Source organism: Dendroctonus ponderosae, unplaced genomic scaffold (assembly GCF_020466585.1).
Source record: "Dendroctonus ponderosae isolate FM_Combo_2020 unplaced genomic scaffold, Dpon_F_20191213v2 Dpon_F_20191213_226, whole genome shotgun sequence".
Taxonomy (NCBI): Eukaryota; Metazoa; Arthropoda; class Insecta; order Coleoptera; family Curculionidae; genus Dendroctonus; species Dendroctonus ponderosae.
In genome coordinates, this window is record NW_026018434.1 from 5227 (window position 1) to 31382 (window position 26156).

The 26156-nt window shown below is 34.0% G+C and overlaps 2 protein-coding genes across 2 annotated transcripts; one reads left to right on the plus strand and one right to left on the minus strand.

Moving 5' to 3' along the window:
* Window positions 1–8652: 8652 nt before the first annotated feature.
* LOC125503674 (SEC14 domain and spectrin repeat-containing protein 1-B-like) lies at window positions 8653–22434 on the minus strand. The gene is made up of 16 exons (XM_048664405.1): window positions 22094–22434; window positions 17411–17577; window positions 16063–16261; window positions 15675–15788; window positions 13818–13992; window positions 13511–13762; window positions 13212–13458; window positions 12985–13160; window positions 12704–12869; window positions 12443–12641; window positions 12216–12394; window positions 11956–12159; window positions 10074–10365; window positions 9771–10004; window positions 9571–9718; window positions 8653–9237 (listed from the first exon to the last, which is right to left on the minus strand). Exons 2-16 carry the CDS (start codon window positions 17572–17574, stop codon window positions 9020–9022), a joined length of 2967 nt encoding a protein of 988 aa, XP_048520362.1. The 5' UTR covers window positions 17575–17577; window positions 22094–22434; the 3' UTR covers window positions 8653–9019.
* A 691-nt stretch (window positions 22435–23125) lies between these two features.
* LOC109536995 lies at window positions 23126–25245 on the plus strand. The gene is made up of 4 exons (XM_019903496.2): window positions 23126–23236; window positions 23289–23581; window positions 24281–24446; window positions 24975–25245. Exons 2-4 carry the CDS (start codon window positions 23291–23293, stop codon window positions 25151–25153), a joined length of 636 nt encoding a protein of 211 aa, XP_019759055.2. The 5' UTR covers window positions 23126–23236; window positions 23289–23290; the 3' UTR covers window positions 25154–25245.
* Window positions 25246–26156: the final 911 nt, after the last annotated feature.

Sequence of the window (26156 nt, forward strand, 5' to 3'; positions counted from 1 at the left end):
TTAGACAAAAATAGCACAAATTCGTCTTCTGTCTTTGATGCAATATTTTTGTTTATTTTGTGGGTCTATCTAAGGTTGTACCAGTAACCTTCAAAAGTTGACGACGGAAATAAGCTTTCTCATGTCACAGTTATTTTTACCTGTCTATAAATATAAGGTTGTGACTTTGGTTGCAGTTAAAAGAGCTAAAAATCTCGCTTGAATGCATAGCTGGATAAAGTGTTAATTATGAGTGCCATTTGCTGGCGTCTCAGTAACGTACATATGACTAGTAGTGAAGTAGAATTTTCTTCTATTTGAAACAAGGTCATAAATCAGAATCTTTGAAGAATAGCGAATGGTTGTTACTCGTAGCTGTTCAACCATAACTGATTATCTTTGAGTACCAACTGGGATCGCAACTTTTTGCTATTTCTACATCTGTTAAAGGTTAATATTTCATCGAACAGAAAACTGATGGTAAAAATGGAGATATTTATTATGAAAATTGATTCCCAACCAACAGCTTTCTTTAGCATGAAAATAATTTATGCATGGCATCTAGATCATTGTTTGAGATTTCCGTTTTCGGTTCTTCCAAAGTTGTCTCAATAAATTGATTGACATATCTGGGTCGCTTAAGAAGTCGGTCATGCAACCCGAGCTCGACATTTTCTTATCGTCACTTGACGACTGTTGCAGGTAGCAGGTACCAGTACTTCCAGTAAATAAAATATGTGCTAATTTTTGCTACCTTAGAGTGTAAACAATACTTATCCGCGGATTGTTCTTCATATTTCAATAGTAGGAAGTGGTTGAGCATGAATTTCTCCTATTTTCCTTGAGAAAAAGTAACACTTCTCAATAGAGTCGCTCATCCATTAAATATGATGATACTTATTCATCCGCTAACATGTCTTTCATATCAAACATCACGACAGGTGGCAGTATTATGTCGGTTACCTACATCTCATGTGCAGACTTATCGACGTTACTTTTTCCAACATGCCTCGGTCTAGGAATACAGTAACAATTCCATTCTTGGTCTTCACATCGAACGTTTCTACCGACATTAATTATACCGGCAGTACTAATTTACTGTTAAGCTGATTCAAAAAATATTTTTGGGTACTTGATATTAGTGTGAATAACTGTAAAGATAAAGCTTTTTAGACTGTTGGCTTTGCCGCGCGTGATGGTTGTTTAAATGGGGTAATTAATATTTATTTGTGCGTGTCTTTTTCTTTTTTCGTATATATGAGAATGGTTTAAATTTTTTTTTCATCAAAAGGGTAAAAGCATATAGAAGGTAAGTCAGATCTGCGAGCGACGATTCTTGCATGTTATAGACTGAAAAAATCCGCATATGCAAATAGGAAGCGCTGCAACACATTAAGCTCAAAAGCGCACATGTAAAAAAATATTTCTGATCTTAAAATTGAATGGCGTTCTGCAAAAAAAAATGAATGGCTCAAAGTGCCTCAACTTCTTACTAAAGAAGGGAGGAATTTCATCCGCCTCATAAAGTAACAGGCTTTGACCCAAAATAATAAAAAAATGTTAGGCATTTGAGATCAGTTTATCCGGAACTTAAGCCGTTTATAGATCATTGCTGGGAACTTTTTAGATCGAAAACGGTCAAACTCAAAAAAGACGCAAGTAGTCTAGTAAATAAAGTGTAAAACATCGATATTTGGAACGAATTTTTAAAAGGCGTTGATTTTTTACCTCTGTTTTCAAGCAACTAATCAAATCCCTCTAAATGCTTCAGATGTTAAGCCATTTTTATTCTAGCCGAAATGATCGAAAGTTTTTAACAACCTAAAATTTTAGCCACTTCTTTTATAAGTAACGATATTGCTCTAATAGGGACTCCACAAAAAAGCTATTGGGCTCGAAACATAATCCCGTAAAACCAGAATTTTTCCCAAAAATGGATAACCCAATGGATCTATAAATTGCTCACTTCGAACCTTTGAGAAAAAAATTTGTGTTACGAAATTTAGTTTCTCAATTAAATTTCCAAAGCGGTTAAACAAATGCTCGGCCTATGAAGGCTTGACCGTGCGGTAACAATGTCGATTGAAAAATTTCCCGGGTACATAAGCCGTAAGCCATTGGATTTTTTTCCTGACGTTTCGCTCACATACGCTCTAAACATTATCACAAGTGATGAGGTGACGATMGAAGTTGTCTTGCGTTCTCACCGCACTCATCGGAGATGGGCACAGAAGACTTTGATAATGTTCAGCACATATGYGAACGAAACGTCGAGAAGAAATTCYATGGCTTACAAACCCGAAAAACGGTGCAATGAATGTAAGTACAAGATTTGTGTCTAGCTCTATCTATAATTTATCACACAATTAATCAAGATTCACTTCATRASGTCAATTTTTATTGTTTCCAATTATTTATTAATGTTTGTCYMTCAAGGCGCTTTATTATTTTCTGGAAAGTCTTCGGGCGAAAATTAACACATTTGATGCAAGAATAAGAATGTGGCTTTTCCTCAAGTATTATTACTTTAAACAGAGTTGCGTCAAAAGTTCGATATTAAGAAAAAATTGCCCAAATCCCTAAAATATTTTTCCTAGCTTTGTTAGTGCTTTTTTCAAAAATGCTGCGGCAGAAATCCTTTGAGCATAATGAGAACTTTTTTCTGAATCAAACTTGCTTCTAGAGCGTTTATTATCAGGAAGTGGGCTCAAAAGGTTGTTTTAATATATTTTCCAAGCCTTCCCAATGAGCTTCAGTAGCTTCTTAAAAATATTCACCATTTTTAAATCCCGCTGTATATATTTGCAGTGTTCCAAGCAAATCTGCATTTAGTTGGCTTGTTGTACCTTTAAACTGGAAAAACTGTGATGTTTGATCATAAAACAACGAGGCGATGACTGAAGCCTTTTGGTAACTAATTCAATTAAATCAAGCGATCGGTTTTAATCCATTCAAAGCAGCTGGTGCGTTTGAGGCCCCATTTTTTTTAAATTTTACTCTGAAGCAAGTTCGGAGAGTTTCCAAACTACATAAACAAGCCTAACATTTGCTATAAACTCAATAGATTTTTGCAAATAATTGACTTTAAAAATAGCTTTAGAACCTTGAATTTACATCCATAGAGTTTCCAGAAAACGGGCTGTTGTAGCAGCTTGAACATTTCAAGTCGAAAACATGACACATGCTTCTATTTTTACCAGCCTATTTATCAGACTGGCTTTTCTGCATTTTTTTGATCTTTCACTTGAACTTAGATGTAGTCAAATATCTTCTAAATCAGCATCAATCTTAATCAAATTCCGTAAAGACGAAGCAAATCAATGAGACAAATATTTGCAGTGATGGGCAGGAATTGGCAATTAATAGTCCATAGACTGGTTAAATGCGTTACTACTAAACAACTACCTCATTAGGTTTTAATTAGTTTGGCATAAAAGTTTTTTATGGTAAATGCATGGAAAGTCGACATACGTGCAGTAAGGCAATAACAATCCTAGTTTTTCCGCTTTGGACCGCGATGGTACTGATGGTAGTGGTTTTGGACATTGCTGCAGACGCATCATCACCGTTTTCAGCTGGTTTATTCATATTGCTATCCATAGGACTAAACAATTGTTGTTCTCAAAATTTTTTAGAGTGCACTCAAAGTTTCACTGATCACGAAAAATGAACTGTCGGAACGCAATTTTTTTTGGCGAAAGTAGCAGGACGAGGCCAGTTCAATCTCGTATCGAGAATCGGATTATTTTTATATTTTCATTAGCGGCGGTTAATGATCGAACTTACGGCGAGCCGCGAAACACACTGTTGCGAGTGCCGATTTTCTGCGGCCGCTCAAGCAGTCCTGCTGGTACATGGCAGGAGTTGTGGTCATCGTCGTTAGCGTCAAGAAGCGACCACCAGAACCACGAACCATAGACAAAACAGTAGGGGCCAGACCCATGAAATTATTATATGAAATGCGAGATAATAACATTAGCCCAGACGAATAGTTGATGCTAATGGATTTGCTGTTAAGAATCAACTGTGTGCAAGATGTTTTACTTTTGTAACAGTCAAAAATTGTTTTCTTTACGTGAATTCAAGGTTCTTCCATAGCATAAACCATAACATAGAACAGCTTACAATTTAATTGAAGCAGTCAACAGATTTTTAATTATACGAGCAGGTGCTTAGAATGAAATACACTTTTTTGTAATAGTAGTCAATTAGACGTGATTTTTGTTAGTACTGCAATTCCGGACCAAAATTTTTATTTGCCTATATGAACTTGGAAATTCTAGCATTAAAAATGGTGAGTTTTTCTCGCTTTTGGGCTGCCGCGAAAAATAATAACTTTCAAAAGTTTCCCACCCACGAGTCCATTGCATCCTGAGCTATTTTGCTTAAAAGCTTTCGGTCGACTAATGATCACTGATTGATCGTGTTGGTCCAGTGTGAGCTTTAGAGCCCTGAGGATTCAAGCCAGTGTTTTTGCAAAACCTCAGGAAGAGATTATGAGGAAAACGTCATATTTTTTAATTGTTTTGATAATGCAAATATTAACAAATAATATGTCTTTTGGCGAGCCGTATTTTATTTGGTGAGCAGTATTCAATGCAGCCAGACCCGCTGTAGTAAAGAAGAGGTTGTAGAAAAAATTGTAATTTTGACAAAAATTGTTTAAAAGTTACGAAGAAACATGAAGTAACTTTTTACTGACAATATTTTGCGGTGGTTTTCAAAAGTTCGGCAATATTTGTTATACCTGCATCGAGTGCATCGGCATTTTTCATGCTGTCTTCTGTGTTGTAATCGGAATTATAATGTACCCGATCCAACGTTCTATACAAAGTCCAAATTTCCTATATGCTCATTTCCTGCTAAGGTTTTAGCAACTCCAGCTCATCTCTAAATCTAAATAAAACTTGTAATTAAAGAGGACATTTTCTGTTTTAAAAAAATTAAATGATATATTTGGCGCTTTTAGTAATTTTATTAGTTCTTTTTGTTACTATTTTCCTCTCTTTAATCCTTATTTAAATTATGTTTTACTGATTAGCATTCTGCAAACAAGTGTAGTGCAAATTGTTTTATATTTATTTATTCAATAAACTGCTCAACAAAATCAGAGCTACGCTGACAAATTTGGACCAACTTTTTTATTGGAAAAATTCTGATTGCTGTTCTATTCTGCCATTCTATTTCTGTAGATAAGTTTTATATTGTTGAGGCGGATTCATTTTTTTACAAACTTCTTATTGGGTATTTCGCCTCAAAAATGTTTGTCTTTAAAAAAGACAGAATTTTCTCACGTCTTCTATAACAGATTGATAAATAGTGCTCCTATTTTGCAATAAGAACGAATTATTTATCAAAAAGTAATCAAGAACTATCATCTAGAGAGTATCCTGCGACACACTTAGGCTCAAGCTGAAAGAGAAAATTCCAATTAGAAAAGAAATTAATTTGAAAAATTGCCTTGACGTTCCGATAGCTATTTTCTGCTATTGTTATCAAAAGAACCTAAATGAACCTAAAAAAGAGTATGTTAAGAAATTGTGTAACAATAGTAGGATAATACAGTATATGAAAATTCAACATAACTGACAATTTGCACAGACGAATTAACAGAGCGAATTTTCATATACTGTATTATCCTACTATTGTTACACAATTTATTAACATCCTCTTTTTTAAGTTCATTTAGGTTCTTTTGATAACGATAGCAGAAAATAGCTATCGAAACATCAAGGTAATTTTTCAAATTAATTGCTTTTCTAATTGGAATTTTCTCTTACAGCTTGAGCCTAAGTGTGTCGCAGAATACCCTCTAGATGATAGTTCTTGATTACTTTTTGATAAATAATTCGTTCTTATTGCGAAATAGGAGGACTATTTATCAATCTGTAATAGAAGACGTGAGAAAATTCTGTCTTTTTTAAAGACAAAAATTTTTAAGGCGAAATACCCAACAAGAAGTTTGTAAAAAAATTCTATTTCTGTTTGAAGCGTTATTTAGTGCAATTATTTTCAATTTTGTGTGCAAATTTGTGTATCAGACAAATTTTCTACAGGGTAACAAATGGATCAATGCACAGCTGGTGCAAGTTTCACATGACCAGTTGGACAAAAAAACTTTTTTGGTCAACAGAAAGATAGACTTCGTATATTTAAACAGTTTTTGAATTTTTTGCTAAACGCGTTTATTTACAGAGTGCTTTTAAAAAATTAATTTTGGGAAATGCAGGGACAAATGTTTTTTTAAGTCACTAGCAAATTCTAAAGCGCACCGTGAAGCTGAAACTTCGCAGTCGACTTAAATTGTCTAAATGTTAGCTTCAGCATGAGCTCATGATTCTAAAGATCGACCCGAAAGCAGAAAAGTTTGCTGCAAGAAGATTTTTTAAGACCACCCTGTATTCGAAAGATATGGCTGCAAAATCAAAGAACAATTTTGAGCTATTTAGTTTATCTTTGAACTTTTGATGTTGAGATCCCGAAAACCTCATTTTTGTTTAACTAGGAGCGTGCCGAACTTTATCTAATTTTGCATTTTTTTATTTTCCGCCCTGTAGAAAATGTATCTGATTTGTTTAATTTTGATCAAAACATTGTCGAACAGAAAGCAATAGGTTTAGCTAATCTTCAAACGGAGGACAAATGGCTAGAAGCAACCAAAATGTATCTACTTCAAAAATTAGGGCAAATTTGGCTGTGTAACATTTTGTTGCGCAGTTTATATGCATATTCAGATCAACTAAATCACGTTCTAAGCTGGCTGAAATTTTTATGTAATTTTGACATAGCTAGATTCATTTGAACAAATTATCTCTAAAACTACGACTGTGCGTTAAATTGATTTTATTGAAAAAATAATTTTATATTTTACATTTTATTTATAATAAAAAAAAAATTGTTTTGTTAGTTTTGTTTTTAAAAAATTAGTTGTTAATTAATTTGGGCTGATTTCAGTGAAATAAAGCAATTCTAATCCTTACGAGTATTTCCCAAAATCTACTCAATATGTCGGTTATTTTTAGCTGTAATTTATGTAATGAAAACCGTTTGAGAAAACAGAGCAATCCAGTATTTAGATTTCGTCTTACGGATCGATCTATTTTCGTATTGGAATGTCAGATCCAGATTTGAAGCAGATAAACACAAACCTGCTTGAACAGGGCAGTTTATTGACAAAAGCGATGTTTTTGGTTTGGTGTTACAATGCAAATAAATCGGATTAATGGATTTCAATTATCGACTTCCGTACGTAAGACCCAACTTTTGGCTGTTCATTCATCTCAATTAATATTGAAAATAAAATCGTTGTTTGCGCAGTGTAAGACCATATGAAAATGTGCTCGGTTAAACTAAATGTTTTGGTGTTCCATTTGATCACCTCTATATATAAGTTCGACTTATCAGCCTTGAACTTCTTTCTAATGGTTTTTTTCTATGAAGTTTCGAAGTTACCATTTGCCGCTTATAATTACTTTTATAGAGTTCTAACTATGTTCTAGCGTGATTAATGCGTAACGAAATGGACAAGGTTATAGACCAAGTATCACGCTTAGTTTATTATGATGCGGATTATCTAGCATATTTGTAATTTTTTAGAGCTTTTACTATGCACAGATAAAAGGTCATTTATAATGTATTACGATTGCATTGAGCAATGTAACGGGAACATTACAAAAACTATATATATGAATCATTACTTGAAAAAATATTTATGGGTTGCATGCTCATTTCAGTGGCAAGTGCTAATGTATCACTTCTGTTAACTTCCCGAAGTGGAATGATATGAATTCATAAAATGTCTGAATTTATGGCTTATTATAATAAGCCTTCGAAGTTTTAGCGGAAATATTAGTCTGCGGTCCATCCAGCTTATTCTACTTAAAAGCGTCTCCAGTTTATTTGACGTTTTCCAACTTATTTCGCTTACTTGCTAGATATCCCACATTTTTTCCACCATTTTTCAGGTTGCAAAAAAAGGCAATTCATTGCTCCCAGTATTTAAATAATGATTGCTTGGCAAGCATTTGCATCGTTGAAATTACTTACCAGAAATTAAATTGCGAATTTAAATTTACGATGTTTTTGAATCAAAAATTTGTTTTTAAAACTCTGTAGCTTCTGTTGCAATTCTATACATACAGTTAATTTCGAAAAAAGCCTTCTTTCATTATTTATTAATTATTAAACAGCATAACATATATATTCATGAAAATGTGTCTTCACCGTTTAAAATATCCATGCAATCCATCAAAAAATTGATTACGTGTTACGTAAAAACCAGTGATTGTTTAAAATTAAGAACTGCCAGATAATCTCAGACATGCATATAAAAATAAACGAAAAAAATGGCGTGGGATGAACTAAAATTGAAAGAGGGGTAATTGGACCGTCAAGCATATAGCCATTAAATTGAGGTACGCAAAATAGCAGCATCAATGAAATTAGTGTCAAGATTTCCAGAATGTTGGCAAATTTTTGATAGCCTGGAAAATTATGTTTGTGGTTGCGCAATTTCTCTAAGAATAGTATCGAAACACTTATAAAACCAATACGTAAATTGTAAATATGCGTCTAAATTTCGATACTTACCCACAGCGAAAGCAGCTTAAACAACAAAAGGAACAAATAAATAATCGTCAATCATGCAGTATAGTTTGCAAATAAAAAACCATGCGTTTTTAATAAAGTGTTTAATGACCAACAAAATAGCACATTAACAATTATTATACAAAAAGCAAAATAAAGCATTAACAATGTAAATAAAATGCCTTGTAGAATAAAATATACGACAGTAAAACAATTGATCTAAGAATAAAAAATTGGCACATTGGATTATACCTACGAATGACTATTAATCGAGAAATTAATTTTTCGTAGATTTATGAAAAATCCGAGCAGGTTTTTTAGATTCCTTAGGCAAGAAGTGCTTATAAATATAGGAAAGCCATCCAATTAGACATGAGGGCAAGTGTTTAATATACAACTCGAATAACGCTAAACTGCTCTATCAAGTGGTAATTTTTAACGGAACATTTGCAACTTAGCTCAGCATAAACTTCTTTATGGTTTGTTGCGTAACGTTTCGATAGCTGCTATAATTACTCCAAGCTCCATCTTGCTCAAACACACCTACCTCGTTTATTCTAGCTAGCAGATCATCTGGGTGAAAGTTAGCTCCAGGTTTATCCACTTTGTGTGTCACTTCTTTTCCATCTTCAGTCTGATATTTCACTGTTTCTTCTCTAGTGGTGATTGGCCCTAAAAATTATATGGAAAAATAAATATATAAAACTAACCCTTTAGTCCAGATAGTTAGAAATGCAAAAGCGTCAGAACAAAAACAGTTTTTTATTACTAAATATTTTTTTAATGAAGCCGACGATCAGCAAATCAAGGGATCTTGTCTAAATTCGAGAACTGAAGATTTTGTCCCTATAATTCAATAATGTTTGGCATTTCGTGCCTGAGTGCTAGCTGTTTTACTCCAGTTCTGTTTCACTTTCTTTGGCTCTGTTATTCTTTTCTCGTTTTGGAATACTTCGAACTCAACTATCCAACATCAACCCTAAGTAGTCGCATTTACAAACTAACCTTCCGAGTCCTTTTCCCTAACGATTTCTGATGTGAGCACAAAAGATTTAACACCCAAATTATGTCTCTGCTGAACCTTGATATGCGTTGTTTCTGTGACCTCCCTGACAATTTTTCCTGGTGGAACTTCTGGTGAAGGCTTCAACACCTGAAATTTGTCCTGTTAATTTATGTTGCGAATATTTAATTGGAAAATCTACCTCTTTTGAAAGAGGGAGTTCTCCTTCGGGTGGACATCCAACAGCCAGAACCATTTTCTCCTTGGAAACGTTCTCTCGCATATCGTCTTTTCCATGCTGCCACCATGACGAAAAGTGTTGCTCGCATTCTGAGGCGGTGTTATAGGAGGAAGAGCGCGAATGCTGCAGAGTAGTGTCAGAAGCGGTTAGGAACTCTTCGTCTGAGCGAAGCTGATCGTCTGTCTTGTTCACTTTCTGAAATTTAAATTCATTGGTTTACAAGAATTTTGGTCTCAGATGAAGGCGGGCGTTAAATTGTCTTACCTCAAAAGGTTTATTCTCATTGTCCATGCTGCTAATGTCAATTTTCGGAAGATCGATGTAATTATTATTAACTTCCCCAACAGTACTGGTAGATGTGGATGTTGTAGAAAATACAATACAATCCTGCTGAGCGCTTTTCAAAGCTTGGTCAAGCTCTTCTGAGAGTTGCGTTACTTCTGAGAGTCTCTCCGAAATCGCTTCTATGGCAATCTCATTATTTTTTATCGAGTTGTTGCAAAGCTTTTGGAATTCGTCTTCGATGTGGTTGGCAACAGATGCAGGAGTGAAAAATCTAAAAAAATTTGAATATTTCAGTATAGGTTCGATATATCTTGCAGCTGGACACATTGATATTGCAGATTTGTCTCCATTATTTCCTATCAAAGTAGTACTTTTGCCGCAGGCAAGTGTCTAATTTATGAATTAATTTTCTAGGAACGAAAAATGTATTTTGATTAGTTCCTTGTATTCTTGCCACTGGTGGCTTTTAAATTGTGAGATCAAAGCAAAAGCGGCGATGTAAACAAAAAAATCCATCAACCTAAGGGATCACATGATTTTCCTGTTTTTCTAAAAATAAAATTATGTAGTTGGTATTCAATCATTACGTTATACATAAATTTGAATCGAACGTATTTCAGGGGATCGAGAATTGACTATTTAACGACTTCGACCACGATTTTGGAGAGAAAATATGCTTGCATTTAGGAGTTTATAACAGTGCAAGTGTAAAGACCTCCACAATGCAACTTCATGATTGCTGCGCAAATGTAGCATCTATTAAACGCTTATTTAATTCGTTCATTTATTACAGCAAACATTTGTATATAATAAGTAAGGAAAAAAATTACTTTGATTTTTTTTAAAACTTAACCGTTATATAAACTTATTACAACTCATCAAACTAGACTCAGTGATCCATTTTTATTGCTATTGAATGTGTTGTTTATAATTACCTTAAAGGCCAGGTTAAATATGCGAAATCTCAGTCTTTATTTCCGAAAATACTCGCGATTAATTCATGGATGATTATAATTGAATTTTTAAGTTTAACATAAGCCAGACTTTGAGTTTACGTTCAATAAACAAATATATTTTGAAACATTCCCTGGCCTTTGATCTGGTGCAATAAACGTAAATTTTTTTGAGGACATACATATCTGCAAAACATACAAAAACTAATTTTACACTATGCGTGGGACACAGATAGCAAAACTAATTTGGAATCGCATGTTTTACTTGAGAGTTGGCTCACTCAGACTGTCTCTTTACTTCGCTAATTCTATGAGATCGATAAACTCTTTAGCCATTTGTTGCGGGCAATTGAAATGTCACGCAAATTAGCTGGAAAAACTCTAAAACGAAAAAGTTTACTTACTGGATTTTCAACTTGTTAAACTGAAGCCGGTTAAGTCACAACTGGCGTCTAAGCCGACCCCTCCACTTAGAAAATTCAAATTTAGCTCGGAAAAGTATATGAACTCTGAATGTTTTTGGTTTTAGTGGTTTTATTTAACTTGTTTTGCGGTTTCCTTTCGCTTGTAATAGGAGTTAATTGCAGTGGAAACGTAATCCTCTCTTGGGCGAGGCTTTTAAATGTGTTGTCATTGTTTGAAACAAGTTTTTGAAAGGTTTCGCTAGTTTAAATTAACATTTTTTATTTTGTTTCAGTGACCTACCGCCTGAAGAACCTCTGCGCGTAAGTAAACTCTTTGAGAACCGCTGTGTCTACAAAGAGTTTTTTGAACACGAAACCTCGTATATTCTGGTAAATTACATTGGGAAGATGTTGTACCTGAATGGTGATTTATGGGTTGCTTTGAAAACAGACTCAAACCTGCATTCAATATAAAGCAAGGAACGGGGGTTTTAAATTACTAACGATTCCTCCTCGTAAAGTGGCTCCTTCAGTCGGCTTCTAAGCAATCGGCCCAGCCTCACCATTCTTCCAACTTCCACCATCAGCTTTTCCCTGTCGTCAAAATACTGATGCACTTTCAATCTCCTTTTTGCTAAACTAAGAATGGGAATTGTCGCTACAGCTTCTCTTAAATCACGCAGCTGATTACAATGCTCCTCTATTGACCTGTTGGCAGAATATTTTGTTTAATCGCCCCTAACAAGACCTTAACCACTTCCAACCTATGGAAAACTGCTGACACTCGCAACCTGGTCATTTGTTCTTGACTGATTGATTGCGTCCTGTCCCAATTGTTCCTCAAAATGTGGAACATGTTACTGTGAGGTTCGATGGGTAATTTGCAAGACTGGCGCAGTTGAAGGGAAGCGTTCAATAGCTGGCAGCCGTAGTTATATGTGCACTAAAAATCGACTTTTGTATAAGCGTTAGAAGGGGATTTTTAACTTACCTTTGCTGTCTCTTGGAACGCTTGATGCTCATCCTTTTGCAATTGAATCTCATAAACAGTACATCCAACATGACCATAGTCCCTTAGCATGACTCTCAATATGTCCCCCAACCAGTTAATCGCCTGCTCAGCGTCTTTCTCGTAACGATCTATAAAAGTGATTTGTTGCAGCGTCAACTTCTGCAGTTCCACGCTATCACTGAAAGAAATATGATTGGGAGATAAGCATGGTTTGCTGTTCATGCTGCAAGTTGAAATTACCTAAATATATTTTTTCTTGCAACAGTGGCATCTAAGACGTCGTGGATATTCACAATGTCTTCGCTGTAGTCAGCTTCAATTTCTTGTCCAAGAGCATCTTTGACTGGCATTGAAAGCATGTCGGACAACTTTTCTCCTTCTCGGAGGATTTCTTGTTCAACCGATTCTAAAACATTTTACGAGACCAGCGTTTTAATTACTATAAAAATTCAAACAATAGCGCACTGAAAGTTGCACTGAAAGGCAAGATTGCTCAATTTCTCCTGCAAAGTTGTCATTACCCAGATATGATTGACTTTCTTGCAACTCATCAAGTTTAAAAGCTGCAGCATCAAAATCGTTGATATCCGTCCCCATGACCAACGAATCAAATACCTCTCCGGTTTTGTCGAAATATTCGGACACTAATCTGAAGAATCGCAGGGACGTTATAAGGATATTCCTCCGCTTTTCCACCCTGAAATGAAGCTGAACTGCAGGACTATTTTCAATATCTCTATCCTTATACCTCATGGCGAAACTTTTGCAGACAAAATCCATAAACTCCTTCTGTGATATCAAATCTTTGTGCTGAGCGACGAGATTTTCATCTGCACTTTCAGACATGCTGTTAATTCGATGAAGCAGTTCAGCATATGCTCCATATGTTTCCCAGCATTGCAGCTCGATGGTTTCATGATCTCTTCTCAGCTCTTCTGCTGATGCGACATCGTATCCCACTTTTTGGTTGAAGCTCATCAATTGCTCAGCAGGGCCTAATTAATATTAGTTATACACATATTTTTAAACTGGAAATATTGAATTTACCTAAAATCCAATTTGTTACTTTGACGACTTTCTTCTTCAATTCATTTAAATCTTTGGTATCGACTAGACTTTTTTCCATCTCGTTCCAGTTCGTCTCAATTTCCTGCTGCTTTTCCCTTATCTCGTTAACTATGCTATGTATTCGTTCTATCGTATCTAACGTATCCTGAGGTGTAAATGTCTGGTCAATATGGTCTATCGATAATTTCCTAGTGCGGTTTTCATATTCAATGTTTTGAACCAGTTCTTTGCCTAAGGTTGAATGGTTAGATAGAACAAACTATAATTTGATCGTAAGTGGCTTTACCTGTTTCAGTTGCGTTGTGTACGAACATTTTTGTGGCTTCCTCCATATCGTAACTGGTATTAATGGCCTCTTCGACTTGGCTAGCTCTAAGTGCTTTACTTCGTATCACATGTTGTCGAAGTTCTTCCAGTTCTTTTATTGTTACTTCGGCGTCTTTGTAAAATTCTTCTACTTTCTATACCCAAAGATTTTGTTATCTAAATGAGAACCTTTGCAAAACCTCAAGTGTTTTAAGTACTTTAGAGTAGTTGAATGTTGTTTTATGGCTTAACTTGTTGAACTCCGGTGACTTTGTGAGTGTGTGGGTTTACTTAAAATTACACCGACGTAAAACATAACGGACATTTCGAACGTAGAAAACCACAATCTCCAAATATTTGTTTTCAGCAGCCACTTGTGGGCATAGGTGTTGTGTATATAAATCTTAATGCACCTCTCTGTGTCCTGCTAACCGAACAAGTTTTTTTGAATACTTTAACGTTCATAAATTATTAATATAAATAAGGTTATTGATAATGACAGTAAATATTTGCACAAGAGATGATTGAACTTAAGAAACTCGCCTGAGGTTCTGATTATTCCTAAACATTAGCATTAGTCTTAGGATAGAACAGGTTTAGTGACGGAAATCACGGATTTAGTTTAAGTTTTCTTCATTGATCCATAATTAATAGATGTGTTTATTGCATGGTGTTTGGCAAAAACATGACTTTGAAATTTTCATTCATTTAAATAATTTTTGTTTCTTCGCGATTTTTTCGCGTCCACAGAAAATTATTATTTTTTATTTATTTGATTAGATACTTATATTTTGACTCAAATGACTGTTAAAAACTGTATTTTCATATAACAGTATCAAGACTTGTTTCTATTTAAAGAAAAATCAATTTAATTCAATAAATAATAAAAATTAACTTAGTTACAAGTTTGTCTTGTAACATTTTTGTTTCAGATACACCCAATAAAAGTAATATAGCAATGTCTTTACTAGCGTCAGTGGCTAAAGCTTTTAAAATGCTAATATTATATTTGAAACCGTATAAAAAAAATACTAGCATTCAAACACAATAAATAATGCGAAAAAATATATTAATGTTAAGTCTGAATTTTGCCTTTAATCAATTTTTGTCATCAAAGGTTTTAATATTAATTGCTAGAGGGTTCACCACACTTAACTAATAACATTTATCCTTCTTTTAATGTACTAAAATCATCGATAATTCTGCTACTAGAAGCCATTGAATTTGAACCGACTGCTAACTCATACTATGAGTATGATATACTCAGAAGGACCTCACGATAAACAAGGTATAATAATATGTAAATATGAGATCAGATTATATAATTTTTTTTCATAAAACAAGATTTTACTTAGGTAAGATTTGCTATTATTCAAGCGGGAAAGCATCAAGGCATGAATAATCGACGCGAAACATATGGTAAATGAATTTAACATAAATTTATTATACCAAAACGAGAATTTGGAATAATAAATATTTGATTAGCAGGGCTTGCCTATAAAGGCGATAAAATGCTAGACTTGAATAAATAAAAACTTAGTGATTGTTGGTTAGATAAAGTGCTTAGAAACTGTTAATAGCGTTTCAATTTCTATTATATATTGCATACAAGTATGCCTAAGTACTTCTACCAGCTTATCCAATTTTGCCTTATTGTAGGCTTATATTTGAGTTTAAAAAACTTATAAAAACTTGTAATTATCTGGCATGTAGCTATTGGGTCAAAACGCATGTTTGCAATAGACTTTCTACGTTCAGCTTCAATATTGTGCAAGGTTTCGTTGCAGTTAAATCATTTTCTAAATATTCAGCATGTAAACATAGTATATCCACCTACTTGTCTGTTCTCGATCCATTTCTCATGACTATAAATTAATCCACCGTCCAGTTCGACAGGAAGCTGCGACTGATCTACGAACTTGTTCAAGCGAGATCTTGGGATAAATATCACCTGAAAATTATTAATTAATTGGAAGGAAGCTTGATTTCGAACATCAAATTGAACAGTGTTTTTTAAACGTAAATTATGTATGACATCAACATGTTTGTTGTTGCAATTTACTGCTATTGAATTGAGCGAACTTTTGCATCTATCGAATTCAATGCGTTCTTTGAGTGCCAGCCTCATTACGGGTTGAATGTTTTAGCCGATAAATATTCCAGTATTCAATTAACTGTATGAAGGAGAAGAACTTGAAATTTTCTTCTCTACTTCGATCTCTTACTTCTTGATCTTTTTGTGGTACGGTGCAATTCTCCACCCTCTGTTTATCCCAAAATCCATCTGGTTTCAACACAACCAACTTTCGAAGTTCCCCTTCTGGGAACGTGTCAATCGTCTGCCTAATGCATGATCTGGACAATCTCCAAGAACCTTTTCTTGCATCTAATAAAACCGTGAATCCGGCTCTTTTTGACGACTTGCTGAAATGTTTTAATGTATTTTTAATTGCTGGAAATAATCAGAAGAAAAAGTGGATTTTAACGGTTAAGTAAAATGCTTGAAGGATTTCCTTTGATACAGATTATGTAAGAAGATGTGCTGAAATGCCACTCAATAACCATTTGTGCATCGGTGTGAATCAATCGGAAAGTCACATTTTCCAATATTTATATGAAAAAGCTGACTAGGTGGAGTTGCAATATGTACTGAATAAATATGGAGTGAAAATGAATCAGGGAATAATATTTAAATTGCATTAATAACAAACAGTAACCATAGCCAAAACCACCAAGACTGATTGATTTATGGATCAGGAGGAAAAACATTGATTGCATTCCTAAAAAGACCTTTTTGTTTTAATATGTTATTTTACATTTACTTGAAAATCTAATTTTCTTGGAATTTTACAATTGAAAGCGATTACTTTTAGAATTAAGTAGTTATAGTTACTTAGTACCAACAGACGAACATTCAACTGATATAATATTCAACGTTCAACAAATAGTAATGGGAGAATATCGGTCACCACAACTACAGGCATACATTTCACAGATTCACTTCAAATCCCAGATCTACGAGTGTTAAAGTGAAGAAAGTATATAATTTTATGATGCTTTGCATAGAGAAAGTATACAGGACCTAAATACTCGATATCTTCGGAGAAGTAATATTTGCTATGCATTATTTGCGAGGAGCGGGCCACAAAATTAACATACAAAGATGCAGTTTCATTGTCATTAAGTGCAGTCTATTACGCTTGCAAAGCTTGTAATGTGCTATTTGCATATTTATATGGAATTAATTGATCAATTTCATTAATTCGGGGTTTAGTATCAGTTAATCTCTAGCAACAAATAGGTTGCTCAATATGGCTATTAAATAATAAAATTGCGTCTAAATGGCAGAATACCACAGAAAAACTGTGTCAACATCGTTCTTAACTTTATTTAAAATTTAACTGTTACAATATGAGTATGAAAACTACATTTCCGTATAAAAATTACGAGAAGGAGCGGATTTAAAGCACTTGATAGTAATAAATTGGAACACATTTAATGTCCTCAAGGTGCCCAGTACTGCAGATCTACAATCGAGTCCATTTGGAACGCTTAGATCTGATTTATCGTTACCTGAAAATAGAAAGCAAATATTTCAAAGGAGTGGTTATCTCTAAGGAAGTTGTATCTGTTGGTACAGTAACCAGAAATATAGGCCGTCCTTCTTTATCGATTCCACCCGGAAGGATTACTGATGTGGTTGCTTCAAGGCAAGATAGACTGGGTTTTTCTTCCATAACCTGAAAGAGAACGATTGATTTATTTTTTTCTTCTAAGAAGAGATTAGGAAAGCTTCTTCTTAGCTATGTTTTGTTGGTTTTAGAAAATCGCCACAAATTGTCGAATCGCCACAAGAAGTAGGTCAAGTAGGTACTTTTTGCAATATGAATTGACGCAGTGGTTATAAAGTTATGAAAATTATTGTCAGAATACATTTCAAATGATGAAAATGTTCATCACAAAAGCAAAATTAGAAAAATTTGAAAAGTTAGTAGGTACGCGAAAGACAAGCACATCCATTTCCTAATAGGATTAAATCCAGCAAAGACAAGGTGAATCTGAATGTGAGTGACGACGATTTGGTGCGAATGCAGGGGACTAAAATGATTGCTAGCTTTCCGAAGGAATCGCTAAACAATTTGCAGAAATAAATTGAAACATGTTTAATGGATACTAGGATCTATGCTAAAATAATGTAGAATGTCCACTTACTGAACAACCTTGAGCAGAATGTTACGCCAACATTTTTACCACTTAGTGGAATAGGTATTTAATAATAACATAAAAATCTCTAATTGCATATTTTCATTAATCGGCAATTTTGCTATCATTAATTCTTCCTGACAGGTTCAACAGAATAACAGTTTATTTCGCTACTAGAATTTATTAGCGAGGCAGACACTTACTAGAGGAATTGAACATTGTTTAATTTGTTCTTAAATTTTTTTAATGTAGTGTTCTACAGTGAAATGCACAACTCGTGATATTATGAATTAGTTCAACAATATTATTCATGAATTGTTGATGTTCAAAGAAAAATTACCAAGAACATGACTCGACTACCGAACTAATGCAGGATGCAATTAGAGCCAAATGGTAAATCCGCACTAAACGATAAATAAGGAAATGTAAATAGCAAATGTCAGAAATGAAAATACCACATCAATTGAAAATTACGACGGAAGTGACCAAAAAATGGCAAACCCGCTTGGATTTGTGCTTAATTTATGTATAGATTATCATCAAAAGATTAATAGTCCAGGATGATAGTATTAATTGACAACCTCCGTTTTATATCCGAGGCATAAATTTAAAAGAATCACAGATACACCTTAACGAATAATGTTTCCCAAAAACTACAAAAAATGTGTGAAGTGTAAGAAATTAATCACGCTTTTAGAATATTGCACAACAAGCAGCTTACAGAACAAAAAGAAATATAGACTCATTCGTCGCAAATCTGATATGGCCGTATAATAAAAGATCTTAAAGTTGCTTGAAATTGGAAATAAAATACTGGCGAATAGTGTGAAAATCTTTGGTTCATAACTAGCACGTCTATCGATATTAATCGTTTTTACCGTTTACTGTGGGTTTCAAAAATTGCATTTCTTTATTGCTACCTATTCCGAATCACAATCGACAAACCAATTGTATTTTACTGCATGCATCACAAATCTTTCTGAACAAATTGAAGAGAATTCATCAAAACCTTTTCATAATGCAATAGCCATATTCGATTTCTCATACGTAATGTTATCTTAATCAACTGCATATCTTCCTAATAATAATTTCACCCGTTTATTCGTAGTTTTTATAATAGAATTTGTTTATACAATAGATAATAATTAAATTGTTTTTTCTCCTGCGTTTATTCAACTCGCTTCATAACTGTTGATACGGATGAAGGAATACATAACCATATGGATACATGACTTTGAACACAAATTGCTTAATTTTGCTAAACTTTATTAGAAAACGAAATTTTTGGCAGATACCTAATTGATATAATTTATTATCCCCGCCGGGCTATGTAGCTGGACAGAACAACATTTTGTACGATATTTCTCAAAAGTAAACTCATAGAATATGATTAACTTCGACGTAAATCACTTACTTCTAGAAGTAAGAAATTTTTTACCCATAATACTTTGCTCGGACATTTACCGACATTTATTAAATGTTTAATGAAATTAGAAGAGGTTAATCAACCCGCATGTTTGTGTGTTACTTTTGCGCAAATAACTTCTTAATTAGTACTGCTAATTATTTAATATCAGCTCGAGTTTTCATGACTATGCAATCAAATCGAAAGTTTGATAAAAGTATACGTTGTATTACCCCATTAAATGATTGAACGGTTTTGTTATCAACTGTTTCGATAACATGTATTTTCTTTCCATGAATATATTTCAGCAGCAGTCTGTATGAAAATTTCTATACGCTACATGACTTATTGTACGCTAAATTAAATGACTGCTTTACGTTATTTAATTGATGATTTTAGACAAATTCCATCTTATCCTGGCGTCCTCATAATCATCTTTTTCATCGCACGTAAAGTTCGTACCGCTCGAATCTTATTTAAAAATGTACCGAATAATTCATCAAACGATTCTACCTCATTCCAGTGGCATCTGTTCCGTATTGTACGTTAATTGAATTAATCAAATCCCGATTGTAGTTATTCATACCATTTAGCTTATATCAAGCATCCGGAGGCAGGAGGAAAATTGCAAAACAGCGATTTTCATTTTCATTGTACAGTAATTTAGTTGGTTCCGGATTCAGATAATATGTGCAAATCATTGGTTTGAATTGAATTTATATATTAATAAAATATTGCTTCTGCTGTAATGATCCTGGTCTCACCTAAACTGCAGCATAATTTCCAACAAGACACAACACAAATAAAAAGGCAAACATATTTCATAAAGTATTTGTTTTACGTGTATCTCAAAGCGATGTGCCTCTAATAGCAACCAAATATAAATACCAGACGGGGAAATAAATTTTTGCATATTGACGTAAATATATTAAGAAATACTTGTGGAAAGCGCGCACTTTTATAAGTCGTTCGTCTCGCTCAGAGACAGTTTTAGACATTTTTGTACCGATTCGGCTGTAAAATATTCCCTTAAAGTATCGCAGATTAATTTAGGGGCATCCTGTATATCGAGGAAATGTAAATCCCAACCAACGTTATTATTCATACACATTTTTGGTAGCTAGAATATGAACTAGCAACTATTAATAATACTTTGCATAGTGCACACTTTGCGGCTCTATCCCGCGATGATAACTTGAGCTTCGCAGCTCAACCGATTCTCCAAATAAGAGACAGATATTAAGAGCGGTCTTCAGATGGGCATCAATCTCGAATTTCCGCATTTTGCGTGAAAAAGTGGAAACGTTTTCAATAGAACTTTTATATGAACAAAATTCGAATTTTTGGTCTCTAATCTCGTAATGAAAAAGGAAAGCTTAGAGCTGCAGCGGTTCCCTAAACATGAACCAAACCTTCGAAGCGGGTTTCATACCGGCATTAATCTTAAGTTTTCGCATTTGGCGTGAAAGCTAGGAACATTTCTAAAATTATATTTTTTGTAAAAAAGAGCATACTTTAAGGCTCTCGAGATATGCAGATCCACGGGTTCTCTAAGTATGCGCCTAAGAATAAGAGCGATTCTCAAATTCGCATTAATCTTGAATTTGTACACTTTACATGAAAACTAGACACTTTCCTAAAATCATGTTTTATATAAAAAAAGAGCTCAGTTTAAAGCTCTGTCATGAAATAACTAAAGCTTCGCAGCTCAACCGATTCTCTAAATAAAAACGATTAAGAACGGTTTGGAGACGCGCATTAGTCTCAAATTTCCGCATTTTGCATATAAAATTCCGCATATAAAAATTTCAAAGTTTTATATAAAAAATGCGCATTTTTGGGTTATATCTTCTTCCACCTGTTCTCTAAGTTTGAGCCAAAGATTAAGAGCTGATTTCAGACCCGCATTATTCTTGAATTTTCGCATTTGGCGTCAGAAGAAACAAGAAACATTCCTAAAATGATGTTTTACTAGTATGTAAGGAAGTTGGACACTTTAAGGCTCATCCCGCTTTAAGGTTGTATTTGTAAGAAAACATACGCATTACTTACACGTTTTTATTTAAGAAAACATATTTGTCCATTTATCGTTCTTATACGTAACAAACTTTTTATCTTCGACAAGTAAAAAATTATTGTAAAATAATCGAGAACAACCAGTTTATCTGCTAGTTTATTAGTGTTTATTTCCGAATTCAATAAAAATTCCAAATGCATAAAATTATAGACTTAACTATATGAAATAATACAAAATATATATATGTATGACTTCAGCTCAATAAGACTAATATTTGGTAAAATAAAATTGCGTTTAGTAATAAAAAAAAATTATTCTTAAAAACTGTAATCCCTGTTATAGTGCCGATTTTCCAGCAGCTCGTTTTGCAAATTTTTAGAATTTTTACACCCGGCAAGCTAATATTGAATTAAATTTGTGACATTTTGTTTTTGTAAGCAGACCTTTAATTTTTTTTTTTATGGAATTTATAATTATCAGCGCACCAAAAAATTATGCAAAAATCTAACTTGATCTAAACTTTTTAAAGACTTCTTAAATTCTACATTTTAATCTATTTGCATCTGATTTTTTCAAGTCAAGTTCAGAATCAATTTGAAATTTTTTATATAAAATGCACTTAAAAATTCACCTGTCAATGCTATGTAATGTTTTTCCGCTCAGCATGCACAGTTTCATTCGCGGTAGAACGTAATCACATCAGCATCGCGGAAACGACTCTTTCCAACCGGACCATTCACAACTCACAAGGTAATCTCATGGTATATACCATGGTACTGGTCGACGGTATCGGTACCTCATGGTTGCTCGGAACCTGCAAGGTTGCCACTTGGGACCAAAGGTACGAAGGAAGATAAAGCTGATGTTAATGTGTTGGAAGAAAGCTTTTAACAGAAGCTTACAAAAACTTGAACTGTGCGTGTAAATGTTGATCGTCAAATGGGAACAATTCGCATCTGGTTTATAATAATAATTTCACTTAATATAAGCAGAGATTATTAACAGTAATGAGTTGTGATTATTTTATAGGGAATTGCGTAAATATTAAGATTATTCTGAAATTGCTCAATTGAGTTGATGTGCTGTGGCGGTTTTTTCGAGCTATCCACAAAACGAGCAACCAAAGTATGCGTTGTTTGGCGAAATTAATGAAGTGCACAATAACTAGTAAGCGCAGGCCTAAAACAACACTTAAAAGTATTTTTTTGTGATTCTTTGATATTATTTTCTGGCAACGTTGTATGTTGAGAGTGTGTCACGACAACCACGAATTCACACCCATACTGGGGTCGGCCGCTTTTCCTTGCCCATACATTTTGACGTTATTTTGCTTGTCTGACTCTTGCGGATATCAATAATTCAAGAAGATCTAAATCTGACCTTAATTGCTTCTGCTGCCGCGGAAGAGAGTGACTGAAAATCCGTCATTGTGACGCAAACTGGGTCGCTGTGCTTCTGCTTCAAAACGCGAACTAATTGAAAATTTTCATTTCAAATGCTCATCTAGTCTCCATTTGGCTATTTATATATCAAAAATATATTCAATTTCAATCAATTTATGTTCTTGTTCAAAAATGCATTTCTGGTCTTTTCGGGCGAATGTAACTTGAAGAGATGATGCAAACTTAAAAAATATCACGTTACTGACGAAAACGTAAAACAAATATTTTAAATATCCTTGGAAACAATTAGTTGTTTATAAGTGTCATCATCAGAAGCCGTCACAAAGTTCTGTTTCATTTATACTTTAACTCCTCGTCCCGTTCGAAGAAAGGTAAGATGCAGATAATTCCAAAACCCGGTCATATAAGCAGTTAAATTTCCAGCCATGTATAAAATGGACACGACCTTCTCCGCATTACTAATCGTTTTTCTGCTTTGTGGCACCCAAGGAAAAACCACTATAAAGCCTACATCCATTGGGTTACCTCCAGTCCATGATATGTTGTTGAATTTTATTCCTCAGGATAAAATACGCGATATCGAACAAGCCCATTTGAACGATGATGATGGCTTTAAAGCCGCTGTTTTGTATTTGCAAGGCGCAGAATGGAAAGCTCTCGTCAGCTCGGTACTGAATAGTACAGAATTTGGCAAATTTTCTGATATGGCTCTAAAGGTACCGAAGTTTTTATATTGGACGGCAATACGGAAAACATACATTTAATTTCTTTACAAGAATGCCTCCTGTAGAATTACAAAAATTATACAAATAGTGTTCTGTTTGCAATAGTCGCAAGTTTTATTCCAAAAGCTAAACGCTGTGAAACATTTAATTTTTATCCAGAATTCGTTGAAGTCTACGGCTTATGGTATGTCTCAACATGTGGCTACAGATTGTATGCCATTTTCTTTGGTAAAAATGCAATAATGTATGGAACATTGCGCTTTACTCAGATTTTTCTCAAATCATCTAATTATTCTACATTGTGCACTTTTGTTTTTATAAATTCACAAGCGACAAAGAGGAAGACATAAAGAATACATTTGTTAAAAATACCTTAGTTCATTAGAGTAAACAATTTAATTCGGTTTAAAACAACCAACCTCCAAGAGCTTTTGTTAATATTGCAAAAATATTTTCAGTTTCAGCACGTGTCTACTGGAAAGTTCATAAATTGCGTTCATAATTGAAAGAGCTTCAGTTGTGATCTGCTTAAAGATTCAACTCCGTTTCACTTCGGGTTTTTATATTTTTTCCAAAAGCTGCAACTGTAATTTAGTCTGTTTTATACGTTTTCAATTTGCAACCTTTAGAAAACATGGGTCAAAAACTTTAAGGTAAAAAATAAAAATTCGTTAATTTGATGACTTTTAGTATAAACTGAATATCAGCCAAGCAATCAATTGCTTGGGAACTTACATTCAATCGTTGAAAGTGGTATCAACGAAGATAACTTCAAAGCCCAACTTGGAACCATTTATTCTCGATATCCAAAAAGCTCTACCGATAGGAGAAATGATCAAGGCTTTGGGATACAAAGGTAATATTTATTCCCATTTCCACAATCAGTAAAATATGTTTTATTTGTGCAACAAAGTGTGGACATATTTTTTCATCTGTTTTTGCCACGTTTCTAACAATATTATTATTTTTGTCGACCAGATTGTTAAATCAAATTTAATGAATCAGTAATTATTTATTTATGAGTAATTTTTATACGACGTTTATAAGAAAAAACTAAACCTAGAACGAAATATAAATCCGGTGCTTGTGGTCAATTACATTTCCAAAAACATTCCATACAACATATAAATGAATGTAATGTCACTCGCGTTAAACAAGAAAGGACAGTTTATACACCACGTAGTTCCAATTAACCCAAAAATAGACTTTTGTACTTTGTCAAGTGAACCAGTTTAGTTAGTGAACAGAACCACATTGAAAAAAGCTCAGTTGCAGTACATATTCAGCGTTGACTTTCCATCATTTTATTTTCTTTTATTTTATATACATCTGCAAAAGCAGACTTTTTAAAGGAAACTAAAAAAAATGTATGATTATTCTGTAGATAATCCAGAAGCTAAAAGAGTTATTGAAGAAATTGGCACCAAAGAAAATCAGAAAATCGCCGAAGACTTACACAACCTTCCAGCAATGGTAAAAATGCGCCAGATCCTGAAGGATATGAACTTCGATGTTGAACCTTACATTTCGCTTGTGTACGCATTTCTAGGATGGGTTCACTAGTTTATGATTTTCGTTCTTGTTTAACTTTGCGTTACTCTTTATCAGAGTTTCACTTATATATTAGTCAGTTTTCAATAAAGTTGTAAAGTAATTGAGTAGAATTTCGACTGTGAGAACGAGTCTGCATGAACTTGACAAAAACAGCTTCACACTAGTGTGTGAGTTGCCCAGCTGAACAATTCAAATATAATCATTCAGTTATCAACACAAACATTAATTGCTGATTGCAGCAAATTGCACCTTGCAAAGCAACATCAGTTAAACGGATTATTTGTAGCATTTATCTCGCAAAGTTAATTAACGAAGACGGTTAACGGTCAGAGCTGGAGAAATTGCCAGTAAATTTTTTGCCAAAATTCCAGCGTGGCGGCGTTTTTTCAGTTCCATTCAAAAAAGAAAGGACGAGTTCTTTAATGCTTGTTATTTGCCTCTCGAATCTCGAAGACGACCAACCAGTCTATATGAAGAACAAATAGCCTTCGGGTAATTACAACGGTACTATAACATCGATTTCTAAAAGGTTTGATGTTTTTAGTACTTGCATCGACGCAAGTGACCAAACTAGTTGGAAATTGGTAAAGCGGAAATAGGCATTACGTAGGAGTTAACTGAAAGTAAACAGTATTCGTTTGGTCAGATTTTTAAAGGTTTTCTAACATCAGTAGCTGTTCACTTTCAAACAATACCTTCTACGATTAAACAAGTTTATCAATTCCTTATATGAAAAGCTCGTTTAAAGTCAAATTTGATTTAAAAGCTGCGCGAAGCGGCTTTGCAAATAGGAGATAATCAAATCGGTTAAACAAAATCAACTTGTGTGCTTTTGCGCTGGATTAATATGCAAATACATTTCACTTTCTTCATAGCAGTCCCATTCCAAAACTTTTAGCGAAGAAATTTAAGTATACAGGTGTGCCCTCATGATCAAAAGGGTACTGCTATATTCTTTGGACCAAATGAAGACGATCTGACCTAACATTTATTAACAAAAAAGTCTGGCTCC